Source organism: Panthera uncia, chromosome D2, assembly GCF_023721935.1.
Source record: "Panthera uncia isolate 11264 chromosome D2, Puncia_PCG_1.0, whole genome shotgun sequence".
Classification (NCBI taxonomy): Eukaryota; Metazoa; Chordata; class Mammalia; order Carnivora; family Felidae; genus Panthera; species Panthera uncia.
The window spans coordinates 32,459,546-32,478,341 of NC_064818.1; the positions used below are offsets into that span (position 1 = coordinate 32,459,546).

The following is an 18,796-nucleotide window of genomic DNA, read 5'->3' on the forward strand; positions in this document are numbered from 1 at the left end:
AGTTAGAGGTCTGTTTGAAAAGAGGAATGGCCGGGAAAGAGTTGTATCTTGGGATGATTTTAGGTACTAATTTATGATAAAAGACACAAGTGCCAGAGACCCTAACATTATTCACACATCAAAGTCTACAGGACTAAGCAAAAGAGATTCTAGAATTAGACAAGATGAAGCACTGAATTTCCCTCTGATCCCAAAAGGTCATTGCTTTCGCCATTGCCAGCAAATCATCAGTGCTTTGGGGAAATCAAAGTGCCTTCATCAGGAAACGTTGAGGGATAGTATGTGACGGGTCTTGATTGTCCTGTTAGGTTGGCAGCTTGCCCTGACCTGAACTGAACCCAGCATGTAGAAGGGAAAAGCACTCTCGAAAGAGAGGTCCTGAGATTTCTTCATATCTTGCGTTTAGAAGAAAACAGTTCAGGGTCCATGTGTATTACCATCTCCCAATGTTTTCGGTCTCTATGTGGGTGTGTTTGTGAGCACATGTGTACACATCCCCCAATCTGAAAATACTGACAGAAAGGGGAGTGTGCAGGATTCCTGGTTATGAGTTTCTCAAACTTACCATGGAGTAACTGTTTGCTTTTGGATTAATGTGTTGTTTTAGAAAAGAAAAGATGTGAGAGGCTAATAGAGGAGCTGCAACGTTGAACTTTGTTTCCTGGCAGTGAGTGGGGAGAGGGCTTTGCTTCTTAGAACTCCAAGGATATCTGAAAAGTGAGGCAAAACAGGGCAGGGTTCGGGAACTAAAAATGGCAGATAAATAAAACGAACTTTGGTACAGGGCCTACCTGGATAGACAATATTCATGTGGCAATGGGCTATGAAGGTGCTAACAATAAAAAGAGCCCACTCAGTTCATGAAGCAGAATAGGAAAAACAGGTAAAACATAAAAACAAATGTATCTGTTACCAGAGTGAGCCTGGTAATTGGAATAAAAAAGCAACTCATTCATTCCTTATTTTTGCCTTTAACCCTTTATAAAGATAAACTTAATGTTCTAAACATGGAGTGTGTAAATCAGGGGCTATCCAGGAACTTGATATTCCCTCTCCTGCTGACCTCAAAACCTTTTATGTTACCTCATAGTCATCCACACTACAAATGAGCACAATCAGACTCAATATTTATTTAAGAAGAAAAAAAAAGGTGAGATGCGCTGGTTAATCTTGCATCGGCTTACTTGTGGGTCTGTGATCGGTGTTATCAGGCAGCTGTACTCCCATGCTTTGTAAAAGGTTGGACGCAGGTCCTGCCAGGCCAGCTTGGGAACTATAGGATTCCAGTATGTTGGAAACCAGGTTCAGGTCTACGTCCACTGGTATCATAACAGATCCTCCTGCACCAGAATCTTCCTCATCTGAATTATTACTGGTAGTCTGGGAGAGAGGTTCCTTATTGATAGAAAAGAAAATCATGAGATAATAGGCCATTAGGTTGGATGGTAGTTACAATAAAAACTAAACAATGTAAAATTGAATTCTAAATTAAAAAGGAAATTTCTTATCCTTAATGACAAAGTAAAAATGAAATCTAATAAACCTTACAATTTAACACACACAATAGAATGTGGTTCTAAAGATTAAAACACACTTCTTTCTAGGAAAAGTTTTTATAAATTGGACTTCTTCCCCATTCTGAAATAGCCCAAGGGAGATAACCAGGGTTAAGGAGACATATTTATAACTTACCTAAGAGTTGTAAAAGAAATAAAAATGAACATTTTTTATATATATATAAGAACCTATTTTTTTTTCTAAATGAAAGAAACTAGATTTCTTTTTTTTTTCCTCAATGAAAAAACTTCAAGTAAAAACCTGAAGTTCTGCGGAATTCAACCACAAAGATTCTGAGTTATTACCTGAGCCTCTGGTTTCACAGGATGGGGAAAGGATTTGAAAGACTGTAGCGTGATCTATAGACTATCTTTGCTATTCAAAGTGCAGTTCAAGCGTCAGTAGCACGTGCACTGCTTTGATGCTTGTTAGAAATGTAAAATCTCAGGCTTCACCCCAGACCTTACTTAACTAGAATTTTGTTTATTTTCTATGTTTTACTTTTATTTTACTTAGATCTTTAGATGGTTCATATACATATTAAAATCTAAGATACACTACTTTAGATAAATCTAACAATACGGTTTCTTGGTTTTTATGAGGTCTGGGCAATAATGGAAATGATTCTAGTTTAAATGTAGTTTAGATGATGAAAGCAAGGTGAGTAACATTCATTAAGGGCCTTATTGTGGGTTTTACTGTTGTCTCATTTGGTTCTCATGTTAATCCTACAACATAGGTATTATTGGTTAATGGATATATATTCACAGTGGGTGGCTCAACTGGATTTCAAACCCTACTCCTTCATAATGTCTTTGAGGTATAGGTTAGACACTGATGGTATAAAAACTAGGATAAAAAAGACTGTAAGATGAAGTCTTAATATGGTTCTAAATTAAAAAAGAAAAAAAACAAACAGTATTAAGACTTGAAAATTATTTAGATATTTTAGATCCTTTCTCTTTTTTTAAAGTCAGTGTAAGCTGCGAGTAGTAGAATGCAACTGCATAATCTGACCACATCGCATGACTTTTTAAATCCTGATAACAGAAGAACTAATATAATTAAACTTAAGGGGCATCTCAGTGGCTCAGTTGGTTAAGCGTCCAACTTTGACTCAGGTCATGATCTCGCAGTTTGTGAGTTTGAGCCCCCCACCAGGATCTCTGCTGTCAGCCTGGAGCCCGCTTCGGTTCCTCTGTCCCCCTCTATTTGCCCCTCCCCAACTTGTGTTCACGCTCTCTCTCTCTCTCTCTCAAAAATAAATAAACATTAAAAATTTTTTATTTTTTTTAATTTTTTATTTTTTAACGTTTATTTATTTTTGAGAGAGAGAGAGAGACAGAGCATGAACGGGGGAGGGTCAGAGAGAGGGAGACAGAATCCGAAACAGGCTCTAAGCTCTGAGCTGTCAGCACAGAGCCTGACACGGGGCTCGAACTCACGGACTGCGAGATCATGACCTGAGCCGAAGTCGGCCGCTTAAGCGACTGAGCCACCCAGGCGCCCCAACATTAAAAATTTTTTTAAAAACTTAAAAAATAAAGGGGCGCCTGGGTGGCTCAGTCAGTTGAGCAGCTTCGGCTCAGGTCATGATCTCACAGTTTCTGAGTTCGAGCCCCGTGTTGGGCTCTGTGTTGATAGCTCAGAGCCTGGAGCCTGTTTTGGATTCCGTGTCTCCCTCTCTCTCCCTGCTCCTCCCCCACTCGTGCTCTGTCTCTCTCTCTCTTTCTCAAAAATAAACATTAAAGAAAAAAAATTTTTTAATAAAAATTAATTTTAATCATACATTTATAATTTTAATACATTTATAAGTAATAAATGTAATACATCAAAAATAAAAAAATAAATTATATTTAGGAGAGTAAAGTTAATAGTCTTTCATCCTAATAGTTAGGGAAACATTAGCAGTCTTACATTCTTATTTATTTCAAATAAAAAAATCAAATTTATCACCAAAAAATGATCACAAATCAAAAAAAGGAAAGAAAAAGAGAAACTAAGATAAAATATAGTTTTAGCTTTCCTTCATAATATTAAGATATTCAGACACGGGAAAAGGTTAAACACACACGTACCATTTGCTTCTGGGTGGTGAAACTTTTGCCAACACTGGTATTTGCCAATTCCTGGTCCATCTGGGCCATGTATGACTTGAGATCATTAAGAGTTCCTTTTAAAGATGCTTCTTCCCCAGTCCCCTGTGTTTTAAGATCCAAGTCATCATCACTGTCTAAACATTCAAAGTCTTCATCATCCAGATCATCAGAATCTGATTCATGAGGTCTTGGCCCTACACAGACCCCAACACAGAAAGAGCCACATGGTAATTTCTTCTTGAGTAATTATACCTTTCAAAAGAGTTAAATATTATCTTCATAAAAGGACCAATATACACAAATTAACTTCATAAAAACCCCTTCCAGAAAATGGTACTGCTGGCAGATATTTTCAGAAAAGTACATAGGCTGAGCTGAAAAAAAAATTTTTTTTTTAAATGAGAATTCAATTACTAAAATTTTTTTAAAAATTTAAAAACTACATGAATATATTTTGATACAAATATTCAAGCCATACAGAGTTATTATTGTCTCACAGCTCACTCTCTTCCCAGAGTTAAACATCTTTTAACAGTTTGGTGGGCATCCAGGCCTTTATGTAGTCCTACACATATGTATATAAACATAAGGTTCTTTTTTTTTTTCACATACATACATATTGAACTATGGTTTGCTTTTCCACTTATTTATATGTCTTGGAAGTCCTTCTTTGTGAAAACATAGATGGACCTTATTCTTTCTTAAGAATGCACAATGTTTGGGGCACCTGGGTGGCTCAGTCGGTTAAGTGTCCGACTTTGGCTCAGGTCGTGATCTTGCGGTTCGTAGGTTCAAGCCCCACGTCAGGCTCTGTGCTGACAGCTCAGAGCCTGGAGCCTGTTTTGGGTTCTGTGTCTCCCTCTCTCTCTGACCCTCCCCCGTTCATGCTCTGTCTCTCTCTGTCTCAAAAATAAATAAATGTTAAAAAAAATTTTTTTTAAAATGCACGACGTTTCATAATACAAACGTACTACAATTTTTTTAACCATTTCCTTCTCCATGGACATTTGGGATATTCTAATTTTTTGCTATTAACAATGTTGCAATCACCTTCTTAGCACATTATGTCTTTTTCATAGTGAAAATTCCTGGCAATAAATTACTAAGTCAAAGGTTGTAAATTTTCTAGGATACCAAACCACCGTGAGAAAGACAACTTACAGTTCCACGCTCACGGTTTGACAGTGCCCATTTCTTTAGCTCTTGAGAAAACTGGGTATTGCCAATCTTTAAAATCTTTGCCAATATGATCGGCAAAAAAATAAGTTATTTTGTATTGTGTATTCACTTACTAGAAACAGTTAAGTCTTTTCGAATATTTGTCTATATTTCTTCTTCAAGGCACTGCCTATTTAAATCCTTTGTTGACTTTTAAATTTGGGCTATTTGTCTTTTTATTATTAGTGTTAAGTACAGTAAGTCTAAAAGAGAATAAACAGCATTAACGTGGAAACCATATCTGGCCACATAGCATTCACTCATTCAAATAATGAACGAGCAGCAACTATGTCAGGCACTGAGCTAAGCATTCTCTGCAAAATCATTCAACTGGGCAGAAGTTCATGGTTGAAAGCAACTTAAAATCATGAAGAAAAAGCAAATACTTTGACTTCCAATGCTCCAGTGCTCTAGCCACAGCCTTGTAGTTTCAAAATGAAAATAAACATCGCACTGTAACTTACCTAAAATCTTGTCAAAATAATTAAGAAAAGAATCTGCATCAAAAGTGATTGGAGCCTCAGAAGGTTCTCTGCAAGGTTAAAGGAAAAAGACCATTTATCCTAAACATAACTCTTTGGAACTTTTTTTAAAGCAGTGCCATTCTTAGGAACACTACCAGATATAGGATCTCAAGAGGTACACCAAGAAAAACTGTAGTTTAAATGGTCTTGAGGGCAAAAGAAATGGGAAAGACTGATGTAAGAAAAGTAAAAATTGCACTTTGTTTATGCACATTTAACTTATGCCAATTTAGGGACCTACCCACCATCCACCTCCCACAAGATATATATAGCATTAGCAGAAGAAATCACTTATCTGAGTTAATTTACATAAAGTCTATTTCTTTAAGAACTAAACCTTTAAAAGTAAATAAGAATATACCTTTCTTTATCTCTGCTTTCTTAGAGAATACTGAACATAAATTTTAATCTTCTTATGAGGCTTAAGAGCATCAACATGAATAAAGATATATTTGCTATACAAGTAACAATTCCATCTATCTTATTTTCTTACATTTATTTGCCAAATGTAACTTCCCATTTCTCCTGTTATTTTTTCTTTCTCTGATGAAATCTTTTATTCCCCTCTTTTGAGTGTGAAGCTTACAATCTGCTTGTTGGGTAGCAGATCTGAAGTGTGAGTCTGCTGAGAGCTAGATGTTAAGAGTCCATAAGGCTCTGAGTAAAAGTTTAAAGAGTAAAATGCAGTTTCCTTGCACAGCTCTGGGATGGAAGCTTTTAGATCTGTTGAGCAGTCTCTCTGACTTACTTTAAGAATTGCTGGGAATGCAAGCTGGTGCAGCCACTCTGGAAAACAGTATGGGGGTTCCTCAAAAAAAGCTAAAAATAGAACTACTCTACGACCCAGCAATTGCACTACTAGGTATTTATCCAAGGGATACAGGTGTGCTGTTTCGAAGGGACACATGCACCCCCATGTTTATAGCAGCACTATCAACAACAGCCGAAGTATGGAAAGAGTCCAAATGTCCACCGATGGATGAATGGATAAAGAAGATGTGGTATATATATATAATGGAGTATTACTCGGCAATCAAAAAGAATGAAATCTTGCCATTTGCAACTATGTGGATGGAACTGGAGGGTATTATGCTAAGTGAAATTAGTCAATCAGAGAAAGACAAAAATCATATGACTTCACTCATATGAGAACTTTAAGAGACAAAACAGATGAACATAAGGAAAGGGAAACAAAAATCATATAAAACCAGGGAGGGGGACAAAACAGAAGAGACTCATAAATATGGAGAACAAACTGAGGGTTACGGGAGGGGCTATGGGAGGGGGATTGGGCTAAATGGGTAAGGGGCACTAAGGAATGTACTCCTATAATCATTGTTGCACTATATGCTAACTAATTTGGATATAAATTAAAAAAAATAAAATAAAACAAGTTAAAAAAAAAAAAACCAAAAAGAATTGCAAAGGATCGGGCTATTAAAAATATGACTCCAAAAGTCATCAGGGTACTAGGCACCAAAAGAGGGAAACATAGCAGTACAAAAAAAAAAAAAAAAAAGAGTGGAAATGGCAATGACTAGATGACTTTAACATCTGGGTTTTAACTACTTATATATTTATACTTTAACACAAATTACCGAGGCAGCTCTGCTCCTTTGTGAGTTGAGACTTTAGATATGAAAGCTTTCATGCTCTCTGAGACTTGAGTCAAGTCATAGTTCTGTTCCTCCTTCTTGGAAATGGGCTCTGCTTCTCTTTTGCCAGCAGCTTCCTGCAGTAGCTGGTCCAGCTGATCTGGTGAGAGATCTAACCACTGGTCATCTGAAAAAGAAGAAAACATGATACTGCCATACTATACTCACCTGGCAGGTACTCTCAGAGAAGGGGCCTATGAGACCTAGTGGAATATTTTAATTTTTCCTCACCCTTCTGCTCTCTCTTGGCCCATGACTTACCATCTTCTGGGGGAAGATTAGCTTCTTCCTTCTTAAGCTCTTCTATATCAAATGGTGTGGTCTGTAATAAGGTTAAGATTTCTTCACCTGGGCTCAGAGCAAGAGAGCTATAAAAAATAAAAGACATGGGGATTTTTTTATAAGACAGCTCAGAATAATAATCACAAAAAAATATTTTAAAGCTGGAGGCAATTATCTAGTCTAATTTGTTTTTAAGCAATTGTTTTAAGTTATAGACCCCTTTTTCTCAAATAAAATCTTACCAGTAACTCTAAAATATAAAAGAGCTCAAAGAAAAAATGCTTTGTACAGCAAAGGAAACCATCTACAAACTGAAAAGGCAACCTACTGAATGGGAGAAAATATTTACAAAAACATATATCTGATAAAGGGTTAACATCCAAAATATATAAAGGACTCATGCAACTTGATAGGAAAAAACAAATGTGATTTAAAAATGGGCTGAGGACCTGAATAAACATTTTTCTAAAGAAGGTGTACAAATGGCCAACAGGTACATGAAAAGGCACTCAACATCGCTAATCATCAGGAAATGCAAATCAAAATGAAAATGAGATATCACTTCACACCAGTCAGAATGGCTACCACCAAAAAGACAAGAGAGAATAAGCATTGGTAAGGATGTGGAGAGAAGGGAACCCTTGTGCACTGTTGGTGAGAATGTAAATTGGTGTAACCACTATGGAAAAAAGTATGGAGATTCCTCAAAAAATTAAAAATAGAACTACCATATGATCCAACAATTCTACTTCTGGGTATATATGTAAAGAATATTGAAGAGATACCTGCATTCCCATGTTCACTGCAGCATTACTCACAATAGCTAAGATATAGAAACAACCTAAGTGTCCCATCAATGGATGAATAAAGAAGATGTGCTATATCAATGCAATGGAATATTATTCAGAGAAATATATATGAGAAAGAAGGAAATCCTATTGTTTGTGAAATGGATTGACCTTGAGGGTATTATGCTAATTGAATAAACCAGACAAAGACAAATACTGCATGGTATCACATATATGTGGAATCTAAAAAAAAGTAAAGCTCATAGGAACAGAATAGATCAGTAGTTGCCAGGGAGTAGGAGGTGAGAGAAATAAGGAGAGGTTGGTAAAAGGGTATATAGTTTCTGAATACAGTCTGAGGATCTAATGTAAAACATGGTACCCATAGTTGATAACACTGTATTATACAATTGAAACCTGTTAAGAGAGTAGAACTTAAATGTTCTCACTGCTCCCCCAAAAAGATAAATATATGAGGTGATGGAATTGTCAATTAACTAGTTAGTGATAATCCCTTCACATGCACATATCTCAAATCACCATGAAAAAAAAAATCACCATGATATACATTTTAAATATCTTTAGATTTTGTTTCTCAATTATATCTCAATAAAGCTAAAAAAAAAAAACTGCTTTGATTAAAATGGAGTCTGGAGGCTCAGAGATATATCTACTTCACCTATGCCTTTCACTCTGCAGCAGGCTGCACGGAACACCATCTTGAAGATGCTGACTTAGTGCAACTCTTTTAATTTATATATAGCATATATATATGAGGAAAAGAAAACCCTGAGGAAAATACGAACTAAAATGAATCTTGCATGTATAATATGCTAGGCTAGCACTTTTTTTTTTTTTAATTTTTTTTTTTTCAATGTTTTTTATTTATTTTTGGGACAGAGAGAGACAGAGCATGAACGGGGGAGGGGCAGAGAGAGAGGGAGACACAGAATCGGAAGCAGGCTCCAGGCTCCGAGCCATCAGCCCAGAGCCTGACGCAGGGCTCGAACTCACAGACCGTGAGATCGTGACCTGGCTGAAGTCGGACGCTTAACCGACTGCGCCACCCAGGCGCCCCCTAGGTTAGCACTTTAAATACATTTTCTTATTGGGGCGCCTAAGTGGCTCAGTCGGTTAAGTGTCCAACTTCAGCTCAGGTCATGATCTCACGGTTCATGAGTTCGAGCCCTGAGTTGAGCTCTGTGCTGACAGCTCAGAGGCTCCAGGCTCTTTCTCTCTCTCTCTTCTTTCTCTCTCAAAAATAAACATTCAAAAAATTTTTTACAAAAATCCTCAACAAGATATTAGCCAACCAGATCCAACAATACATTAAAAAAATTATTCACCATGACCAAGTGGGATTTATATCTGGGATGCAGGGCTGGTTCAATATCCACAAAACAATCAATGTGATTCATCACATCAATAAAAGAAAGGACAAGAACCATATGATCCTCTCAATAGATGCAGAGAAAGCATCCGACAAAATACAACATCTTTTCTTGATAAAAACCCTGAAGAAAGTAGGGATAGAAGGATCATACTTAAACATCATAAAAGCCATATACGAAAGACCCAACACTAATATGATATTCAATGGGGAAACACTGAGAGCTTTCCCCCTAAGGTCAGGAACAAGACAGGGATGTCTACTCTGGCCACTGTTATTCAACACAGTATTAGAAGTCTTAGCCTCAGCAGACAACACAAATCAATAAAAGGCATCCAAATTGGCCAGGAGGTGGTCAAACTTTCACTCTTCACAGATGACATGGTACTCTACATGGAAAACCCAAAAGTTTCCACCAAAAAACTGTTAGAACTGATTCATGAATTCAGCAAAGTTGCAGGATATAAAATCAATGCACAGAAATTGGTTGCATTCCTACGTACTAACAATGAAACAACAGAAAGAGAAATCAAAGAATCGATCCTATTTACAACTGCACCAAAAACCATAAAATACCTAGGAATAAATCTAACCAAAGAGGTGAAAAATCTATACACTGAAAATATAGAAAGCTTATGAAAGAAATTGAAGAAGACACACAAAAAAATGGCAAAATATTCCATGCTCCTGGATAGGAAGAACAAATATTGTTAAAATGTCAATACTACCCAAAGCAATCTACATATGCAATGCAATCCCTACCAAAATAACACTGGCATTCTTCACAGAGCTAAAATAAACAATCCTAAAATTTGTATGGAACCAGAAAAGACCCCGAATAGCCAAAGCAATCTTGAAAAAGAAAACCAAAGCAGGAGGCATCACAATCCCAGACTGCAAGCTGTATTACAAAGCTGTAATCATCAAGACAGTATGGTACCGGCACAAGAACAGACACTCAGATCGATGGAACAGAATAGAGAACTCAGAAATGGACCCAAAAACATGGCCAACTAATCTTTGACAAAGCAGGAAAGAATATTCAGTGGAATAAAGACAGTCTCTTCAGCAAGTGGTGCTGGGAAAACTGGACAGCGACATGCAGAAGAATGAACCTGGACCACTTTCTTACACCATACACAAAAATAAACTCAAACTGGATGAAAGACCTAAACGTAAGACAGGAAGCCATCAAAATCCCCGAGGAGAAAGCAGGTAAAAACCTCTTTGATCTTGGCTGCAGCAACTTCTTACTCAATATGTCTCTGGAGGCAAGGGAAACAAAAGCAAAAATTAACTACTGGGACCTCATCAACATAAAAAGCTTCTGCACAGCAAAGGAAACAGTCAGCAAAACTAAAAGGCAACTACAGAATGGGAGAGATATTTACAAATGATGTATCAGATAAAGTGTTGGTATCCAAAATCTATAAAGAATTTATCAAACTCAACACCCAAAAAACAAATAATCCAGTGAAGAAATGGGCAAAAGACATGAATAGACACTTCTCCAAAGAAGACATCCAGATGGCCAACTGACACATAAAAAAAATGTTCAACATCACTCATCATATACAAATCAAAACCACAATGAGATACCACCTTACACCTGTCAGAATGGCTAACATTAACAACTCAGGCAGCAACAGATGTTGGCGAGGATGCGGAGAAAGAGGATCTCTTTTGCATTGTTGGTGGGAATGCAAGCTGGTGCAGCCACTCTGGAAAACAGTATGGAAGTTCCTCAAAAAAACTAAAACTAGAACTACCCTACGACCCAGCAATTGCACTACTAGGCATTTATCCACGGGATACAGGTGTGCTGTTTCGAAGGGACACATGCACCCCCATGTTTATAGCAGTACTATCAACAATAGCCAAAGTATGGAAAGAGCCCAAATATCCATTGATGGATGAATGGATAAAGATGATGTGGTATCTATATACAATGGAGTGTTACTCAGCAATCAAAAAGAATGAAATCTTGCCATTTGCAACTATGTGGATGGAACTAGAGGGTATTATGCTAAGTGAAATTAGAGAAAGACAAATATCATATGACTTCACTCATATGAGGACTTTAAGACACAGAACACATGAACATAAGGGAAGGGAAACAAAAATCATATAAAAAGAGGGAGGGGGACAAAACATAAGAGACTCTTAAATATGGAGAACAAACAGAGGATTACTGGAGGGGGTGTGGGAGGGGGATGGGCTAAACGGGTAAGGGGAATTAAGGAATCTACTCCTGAAATCATTGTTGCACTATATGCTAACTAACTTGGATGTAAATTAAAAAAATTTTTTTTTAAATACATTTTCTTATTTAGTCCTCTAATTACTATTATAAGTGATAATCCTGTTTTATAGAGGAGAAAACCAGAGCTCTGTGATATTCTATAACTTTTACAAGGTCATTGAGTTGGACAGCAAAAGCTTGAAATCAAGTCTTCTGATACTATTTTATGATCTTCCTACAATAAACTAACGAGGAAATATGCACAGAAATTATCTATATAATGAGCATACTATTTTATGATGGCAATGTAACCTGTTTTTTTTTTTTTAATGTTTACTTATTTTTGAGAGAGAGACAGAGTGTGAGCGGGGGAGGGGCAGAGAGCAAGGGAGACAAAGAATCTGAAGCAGGCTCCAGGCTCTGAGCTGTCAGCACAGAACACGACGTGGAGCTCTCATGACCTGAGCTGAAGTCAGACGCTTAGCGGACTGCGCCACCCAGGCACCCCAATATGACCTATTACATAAATTAATGGAAACCTGAACCCTGTCTGAGCTATTTAAAAAAATTTTTTTAATATTTATTTTTGAGAGAGAAAGAGCACGAGTGAGGGAGGGGCAGAAAAAGAGGAAGACACAGAATCCAAAGCAGGCTCCAGGCTCTGAGCTGTCAGCACAGAGCCCAACACAGGGCTGGAACTCACGAACCACTAGATCATGACCTGAGCCAAAGTCAGAGGCTTAACCAGCTAAGTCACCCATGCTTCCCTGACCTATTTAGAATGGAGCAAATCAAGTTATAGAATGGACTTACATTTATTTAATAAAGATCTGCATACCTTGCTAAATCATGTGGGTGACAGGAAATTATCCCTACTCCATATTATGAAAATATTATTAGGAGAGAGAAAAGAAATACACAAATAATCATAACAAGTTACAAAATATAAAATCATATAGGAATACCAATGCTATGTAGAGTCACAGGAGATGATTACATTAACTACAAGAAAATTAAAAAGGAAAAGAGATAATGGACATAGTTGAGTTAGGACTTAAAGAATGGGTAAGATTTTGACAAGGAAGATAGGGTAGAGAAACTTCAGGCAAGAGGGGAAATGAACATTTGTATAGAGGCAGAGAACTGAGGAACATGTTCACAAAGCAAATGGTGTTCAGTGTGGCTTAAGTGGGGCAGACAGGGCTGAACAGATGGACTGAAATGAGAGCACAGTGAGCCTGAAATGGCTAAGTTTGGACTCAATGAAATAAGCAGCAGGTGATCACTGACGGCTTCTTTTTTATTTTTAATTTTTGTTTTAAGAGATTTAAATAGTGCAGACAAGTCTAAAAGATGACCAAAAAAAAAAAAAAAAAAAGATGATATAGCATATCTTTACCCACCTAGAATTATAACATTGTTATACTTCTAATCTAAAGGTATGATTATACTTTGACACTTAACATAAAAAATTAAACAAGTAACATATACATTTCCTTAAAAATTATACATAAAGCTAATATTTTTCCTTTGATGACCAACACTATCAGTTCCAATCCATCTTGTTGCTACCCAGAAATGATTGCTCTCACAAATGCCCTTCTGGTCCACTGAGTGTGTATATGTGTGAATGTCTGTGTGTGCGCACACACGCATGTGTACGTATCTATGTTGTAACTGCTGTTTGTTCTCTTTCCCTGGAATTTTATCCCCCCAAATACCTATATGCCTCATTCCCTAACTTCACTTATGTGTCTTCTCAAACTAAACCTCCTTGGAAAGTCCTCCTTGACCAAACTATCTAGAAGAGCAGCCTAGACCTCTCTGTCCCCACACCCTGTTTTTTTTTCTTTAAAGCACTGATCACCATCTAACAGCATATAGTGATTTATTGTCTTTCTCCTACATTAGCACGTAAACTCCATAAGGGCAGGGAGACTTTGGATTCGCTTACTGTATCCCTAGTGCCTGGAAATAATAAATATTGGTTGAATGAATATATACATGTCTATAAGTAATATATAGTATTTTATGTATTAAAACTTTTTATATGTAATAGCATCCATACTGTACACATTTACAATATCCTTTTTTCATTCAACATCATGTTTTCAAGACATATTTATTTAGATCAGTGGTTTTTAACTGGGGACAATTTGCCCCCAGAGGATATTTGCAATGTCTGATGATATTTTTGGTTGTCAAAATTGGGGGCAGGGTGGACAGCTATTGGCATTTACTAGGTAGAAGCCAGAGATGCTGCTAAACATCCTTTAATGCACGCAACAGTACCCCACAGCAAGGAATTATCTTGTACAAAATGTCAACAATGCCAAGGTTTAGAAACCTTGGATTTGGTTTACATATATTTAGCTAATCTCTGGTTAAGTAATGGATAGTAGTCTATCCTACAAACACACCGCAATCCATTTATCTACTATTGATGGATACTTACACTGTTCAATTTTTCACTATTACAATCTCTAATAATTTTTAGGAGATGGGGTAATATGATTAAAGATATATTTCAAGCATATTCTCTGGCTCTAATGGTTGCACTGGAAGTGGAGAATCACTAGAGGTTGGGAAGCAAGTTTAGGTATTGTTATAGTTCAAGAAATAAGTGTTAAAATATATATATATACATATTAGAGTAGGTAGGCAGCAAAAAAGAAAAATGTAAGACACAAGATAACAATAAAAAGGATTTAGGGGGCAGCCTGGGTGGCTCAGTGAGTTAAGCATCTGACTCTTGATTTTGGCTCAGGTCATTATCTCATGTTTCATGCGATGGAGCCCCATGTCAGGCTCTGCATTGACACGGGGCCTGCTTGAGATTCTCTCTCTCCCCCTCTCTCTGCCCCTCCCCTGCTAATGCACATGCACTCTCTTTCCTTCTCTCTCAAAATAAATTAAAAAAAAAAAAAAAAAAAGATCTAGGGACTGGATCAAACGAGAGCCAGGAGGTCTAGGTGATAAGAAGGATGGTAGTCTATTAAAAAAGAGAGTGGGAAACAGTCTCTGACATTAATCTAAGTATTAAAAAAAAAAAACCCAAAAAACTGGGAATTCAAGAACAGGTCTGGAGGGAGATGTGAGTTTGGTTTTAAATTGTTTAGAAGTTATCCTGGTTTGGGGAACAGGAGTCTCTTCTGCAGCACTATTTACAATGTTGGACATTTAAGCTACTTATAATTCTTTCTCCAATAGTAAAGGTGTGTTGAGTAAGTCATGGTACATCCATTTGCTGAAATGTTGTGCAGCTCTTTAAAATTACACTTATAGAGGCGCCTGGGTGGCTCAATCGGTTAAGCGTCTAACTTCACCTCAGGTCACTATCTCATAATTTGTGGGTTCGAGCCCTGTGTCGGACTCTGCACTGACAGCAGGGAGCCTGCTTGGGATTCTCTCTCTCCTCCCTCTCTGCCTATCCCCCACTCATGTTCTCTCCCTCAAAATAAATATGTAAACTTTAAGAAAAAATAAAATAAAATTACACTTATAAATACTTTTTAATGTCATTGGAAAATGTAAGATGGTAATAAGTAAAATTATGGGTAGGATACAAAATTTTTATATAGTACAATTTAAAAAAAATCAACGAGATGGATATGGGGAAAAAAAATCCTGGAATGCAGTAGATCAAAACGGTAATAGTAGTTGACTCTTTGATATATATTTTTTCCTTATTACATCTTTATTTGCTATAATGAGTGAATACATTACTTTTGTAACAACAACAAACTTCATTATCTATTTAATATTTATTTATTTTGAAAGAGAAAGAGATAGCACATGCAAGCAGGGGAGGGGCAGAGACAGAGGGCCAGAGAATCCCAAGCAGTCTCTTCACTGTCAGTGCAGAGCCCGATGCAGGGCTCAAACTCACAAAACTTGAGATCATGACCTGAGCCAAAATCAAGAGCCAGATGCTTAACTGACTGAGCCCCCAGGCGCCCTAACAAACTTCCATTATTTAAAAATAACTACCTAACCACCAATCTATCTTATTTTGTGTGAGGAGCCCTGATTCTCCTACACATGAGTCTAATTTTCTAACATCTCTTTAACCCAAGTCTGTAAGGTGATGTGTCTTCACAGAGTGGCCCACAGAGGCGGATGGGAATCATCTGGGGCAGATTCTCCTAAACATGAGGCCACCTCTTTTCCTCTTCTGACTCTCTTTCTCAAGTTTTCTGAAATGATTCCCTAAGAAGGCATCCTCTTTTTACCATCAATTACTGCCATAAAACTGATGGGAGCAGGACAAAGACACACGCAGACACTTCTGAAAGAGTAAACGCTGCTGTAAAGTCATTATTATCTCACAGACACTGAGGTTAGAGTTCTCGCAGCATCAACTTTGCTTCACCAGTCCTCAAAGAACATTCTATTACACAAATAAGTGATGTTTGAGATGTAAGCAAAATGAATGAAGTTCAAAACCAATTAAGTTTCCTCCAGGGAAAAAAGAAAAAAAAGTCCAACAAATGAAAAACACATACAACTTGGGACGTTTTAACCATGATATATACAAAAGCTATTGCTTTTATATTATTTAATAGCTTTGAGTATCTCAAATTCAATTTTACAAACATAAATTGAGTTTTTTCCAATACTCAAAATCTGACCTTTGATTCCTGAGCTCAATAAGACCAAAGTTTTCTGCTTGAGCTCTATTTTCCTTGGTGCTGCACTGACTAGGAAGTGACCTCAGGTGACAACTCAGATAATGAGGACCTCATCTATTGTGATTTTCTTCTTTCAAAGGGTTCTATTTCCTTCAATTTTGGCCCAATTTTGTTGTTCTACTGTGTCTTCAAGTAACTGTTTCTTAAATTCCATCCAGAGTTTATAATTACACTTGGCAGGGGGTTAGTTGGATATGTTACTCCACCATTATGAGAACTTGACTTTATAAAATTTTAAAGGGGTGCCATTTCCTGCCAACCCTGTGTTCATTTCTTTCTTTTTCTAGGAAATGTATGGCAGGTTAGAATGAGATGTGATTTGAAAGCTGACTGCCTGCTTTATCCTATGTTTCAGCCTCTCCTAAATGTAGCTAAACACAGTCAAGGGCTCCTACAGGAATTAAGCACATGCTCGATATCAGACTGCCTGAGTTCAAACCCTAGATCTGTCACTAATTAGCCGTGTGACCTTTGGCAAACTACTTAATCTCTCTTGGCCTCAGCTGTAACTAGGGAATGATAATAATCATACTTATTTCACAGGACTATAAGAGAGATCAAACAAATTTTTAAGTACCAATACACTTTGTAAGTACCAATAAACATTAGCCGTTAGGTGATGATGATGATGACGGGTGCCAGATCCAGTGATCTTCTGTAGCAACACCTCCTCTCTCCCAGTTCATCCCCTTCAGCAGTCATGATCCTTGCCGTTAACTCTTTAAATACAGCAATTCCAATTTCTGCAACTATCTCAAGAGTGAGTAACTCCTTAACATCTGGCAGGTTACCACTCTTGCTGCCATGGTTAGGTAGTGATAAACTCACCTTTCTGGCCGGTTTACTGAGAGTTGGAAGTAGTTCTTTGCCATTTCTAGCCTTGCCTGGTACTGAGCAGAACCTTCTATCAGACCCTGAAAGAAAAAAATCATAACATTATTTACATGGTATCACTGAAATTACCCACTCACCAGCAATTTTCAGGGAGGCAGTGTATGATATGTTGTTCAGGAATCACGAGGCCTGAGTCCTAGTCCCTGTTTTGTCATTGATGTACCTGTTTGGGCTCCATTTTCTCCAAACAAGGGGACTAGGCTCTATGTAGTGGTTCCTAATCCTTTTCACCATTAAAGACCTCTTTCCAATTTGGAAGATTTTCTACCATTTTCTAGTACTTTATTGGTTATTAAGAAATAATTGATTTGTAATTAATTTATAAAACAAAGTACAAATAGAACCAAAAAATAGCATAATCTCATTTTCACTGCCATTTCTGCTTTTCACATGCATGTTTATTTTGGCATTTGTACTTAATATTTTACACTCTTTCGAAAATATACTATGATATCATAAGCACTTTTCTATATTGCTACAGTCTTTATATGATATTTAAAAAAATTTTTAATTCCAGTATAATTAACATACAGTATTATATTAGTTTCAGGTATATAACATAATAATTCTATACATTACTCAGTGCTCATCACAAGAATTGTACTCTTAATCCTCTTCACCTACTTCACCCATCCTCCCACCTGCCCTCTGATAACCATAGCTAAGAGTTTGGTTTTTTGTTTGTTTAGTTTGTTTGTTGAATTCCACATATGAGTGAAAGCATATGGTATTTGTCTTTCTCTGACTGACTTATTTCACTTGGCATTCTACCCTCTAGAACCATCCATTTTGTTGCAAACGGCAAGATTTCATTCTTTTTACGGCTGAGTAATGTTCCATCGCATATGTGTGCGTGTGCGTGTGTATACACATACCATACCTTCTTTATCTATTTATCTAGTGATGGACACTTGGGTTGCTTCCCTTGGCTATAAATAGTCTTGGCTCTAAATAATGCTGCAAAAAACATAGCAATACATGTATCCCTTTGAATTCGTGTTTTCATTTTTGGGGGGTAAATACCAGTAGTGAAATTACTGGATCATATGATTATTCTATTTTTAATTTCTTGAGAAACCTCCATACAGTTTTCCACAGTGGCTGTACCAGTTTGCATTCTCATCCATGGTGCGTGAGGGTTCCTTTTCTCCACATCCACACCAACACCTGTGGTTTCTTGTGTTTTAGATTTTAGCCATTCTGATTTAGCCTCACCATCTCTGAGGGTTAGTGATGTTGAGCATCTTTTCATTTATCTGTTGGCCATCTGTATGTCTTTGGAGAAATATCTGTTCATATACCATCATATTCTTAATGGACTTTTCTACTTATTGGATGTTTCCTTAAAATAGATTATTCAAAGTAAAGGTTCTGAGTTTGAACCTTTCTATAGCTCCTGGAACACACTAGCAAATTACTTTCCAGTTAAAGTTCTATCAATATGCAATGTTACCAG

At 37.0% G+C, this 18,796-nt stretch overlaps 1 protein-coding gene across 6 annotated transcripts in view; it reads right to left on the minus strand.

The window, feature by feature from the left end:
- Window positions 1-18,796, minus strand: part of ECD (ecdysoneless cell cycle regulator) — a 48,255-nt gene that overhangs the window by 17,058 nt on the left and 12,401 nt on the right. For 5 of the 6 annotated variants that reach the window (XM_049645206.1, XM_049645209.1, XM_049645205.1 and 2 more), the window contains exons 9-14: window positions 17,275-17,360; window positions 7,315-7,421; window positions 6,997-7,180; window positions 5,339-5,406; window positions 3,636-3,850; window positions 1,185-1,395 (exon numbers count right to left, since the gene is read on the minus strand). In XM_049645206.1, coding sequence (XP_049501163.1) covers window positions 1,185-1,395; window positions 3,636-3,850; window positions 5,339-5,406; window positions 6,997-7,180; window positions 7,315-7,421; window positions 17,275-17,360 — 871 coding nt within the window. Of the gene's footprint in view, window positions 1-413; window positions 1,396-3,635; window positions 3,851-5,338; window positions 5,407-6,996; window positions 7,181-7,314; window positions 7,422-17,274; window positions 17,361-18,796 lie in introns of those variants that run through there. The other variant, XM_049645208.1, reaches the window with a different exon arrangement.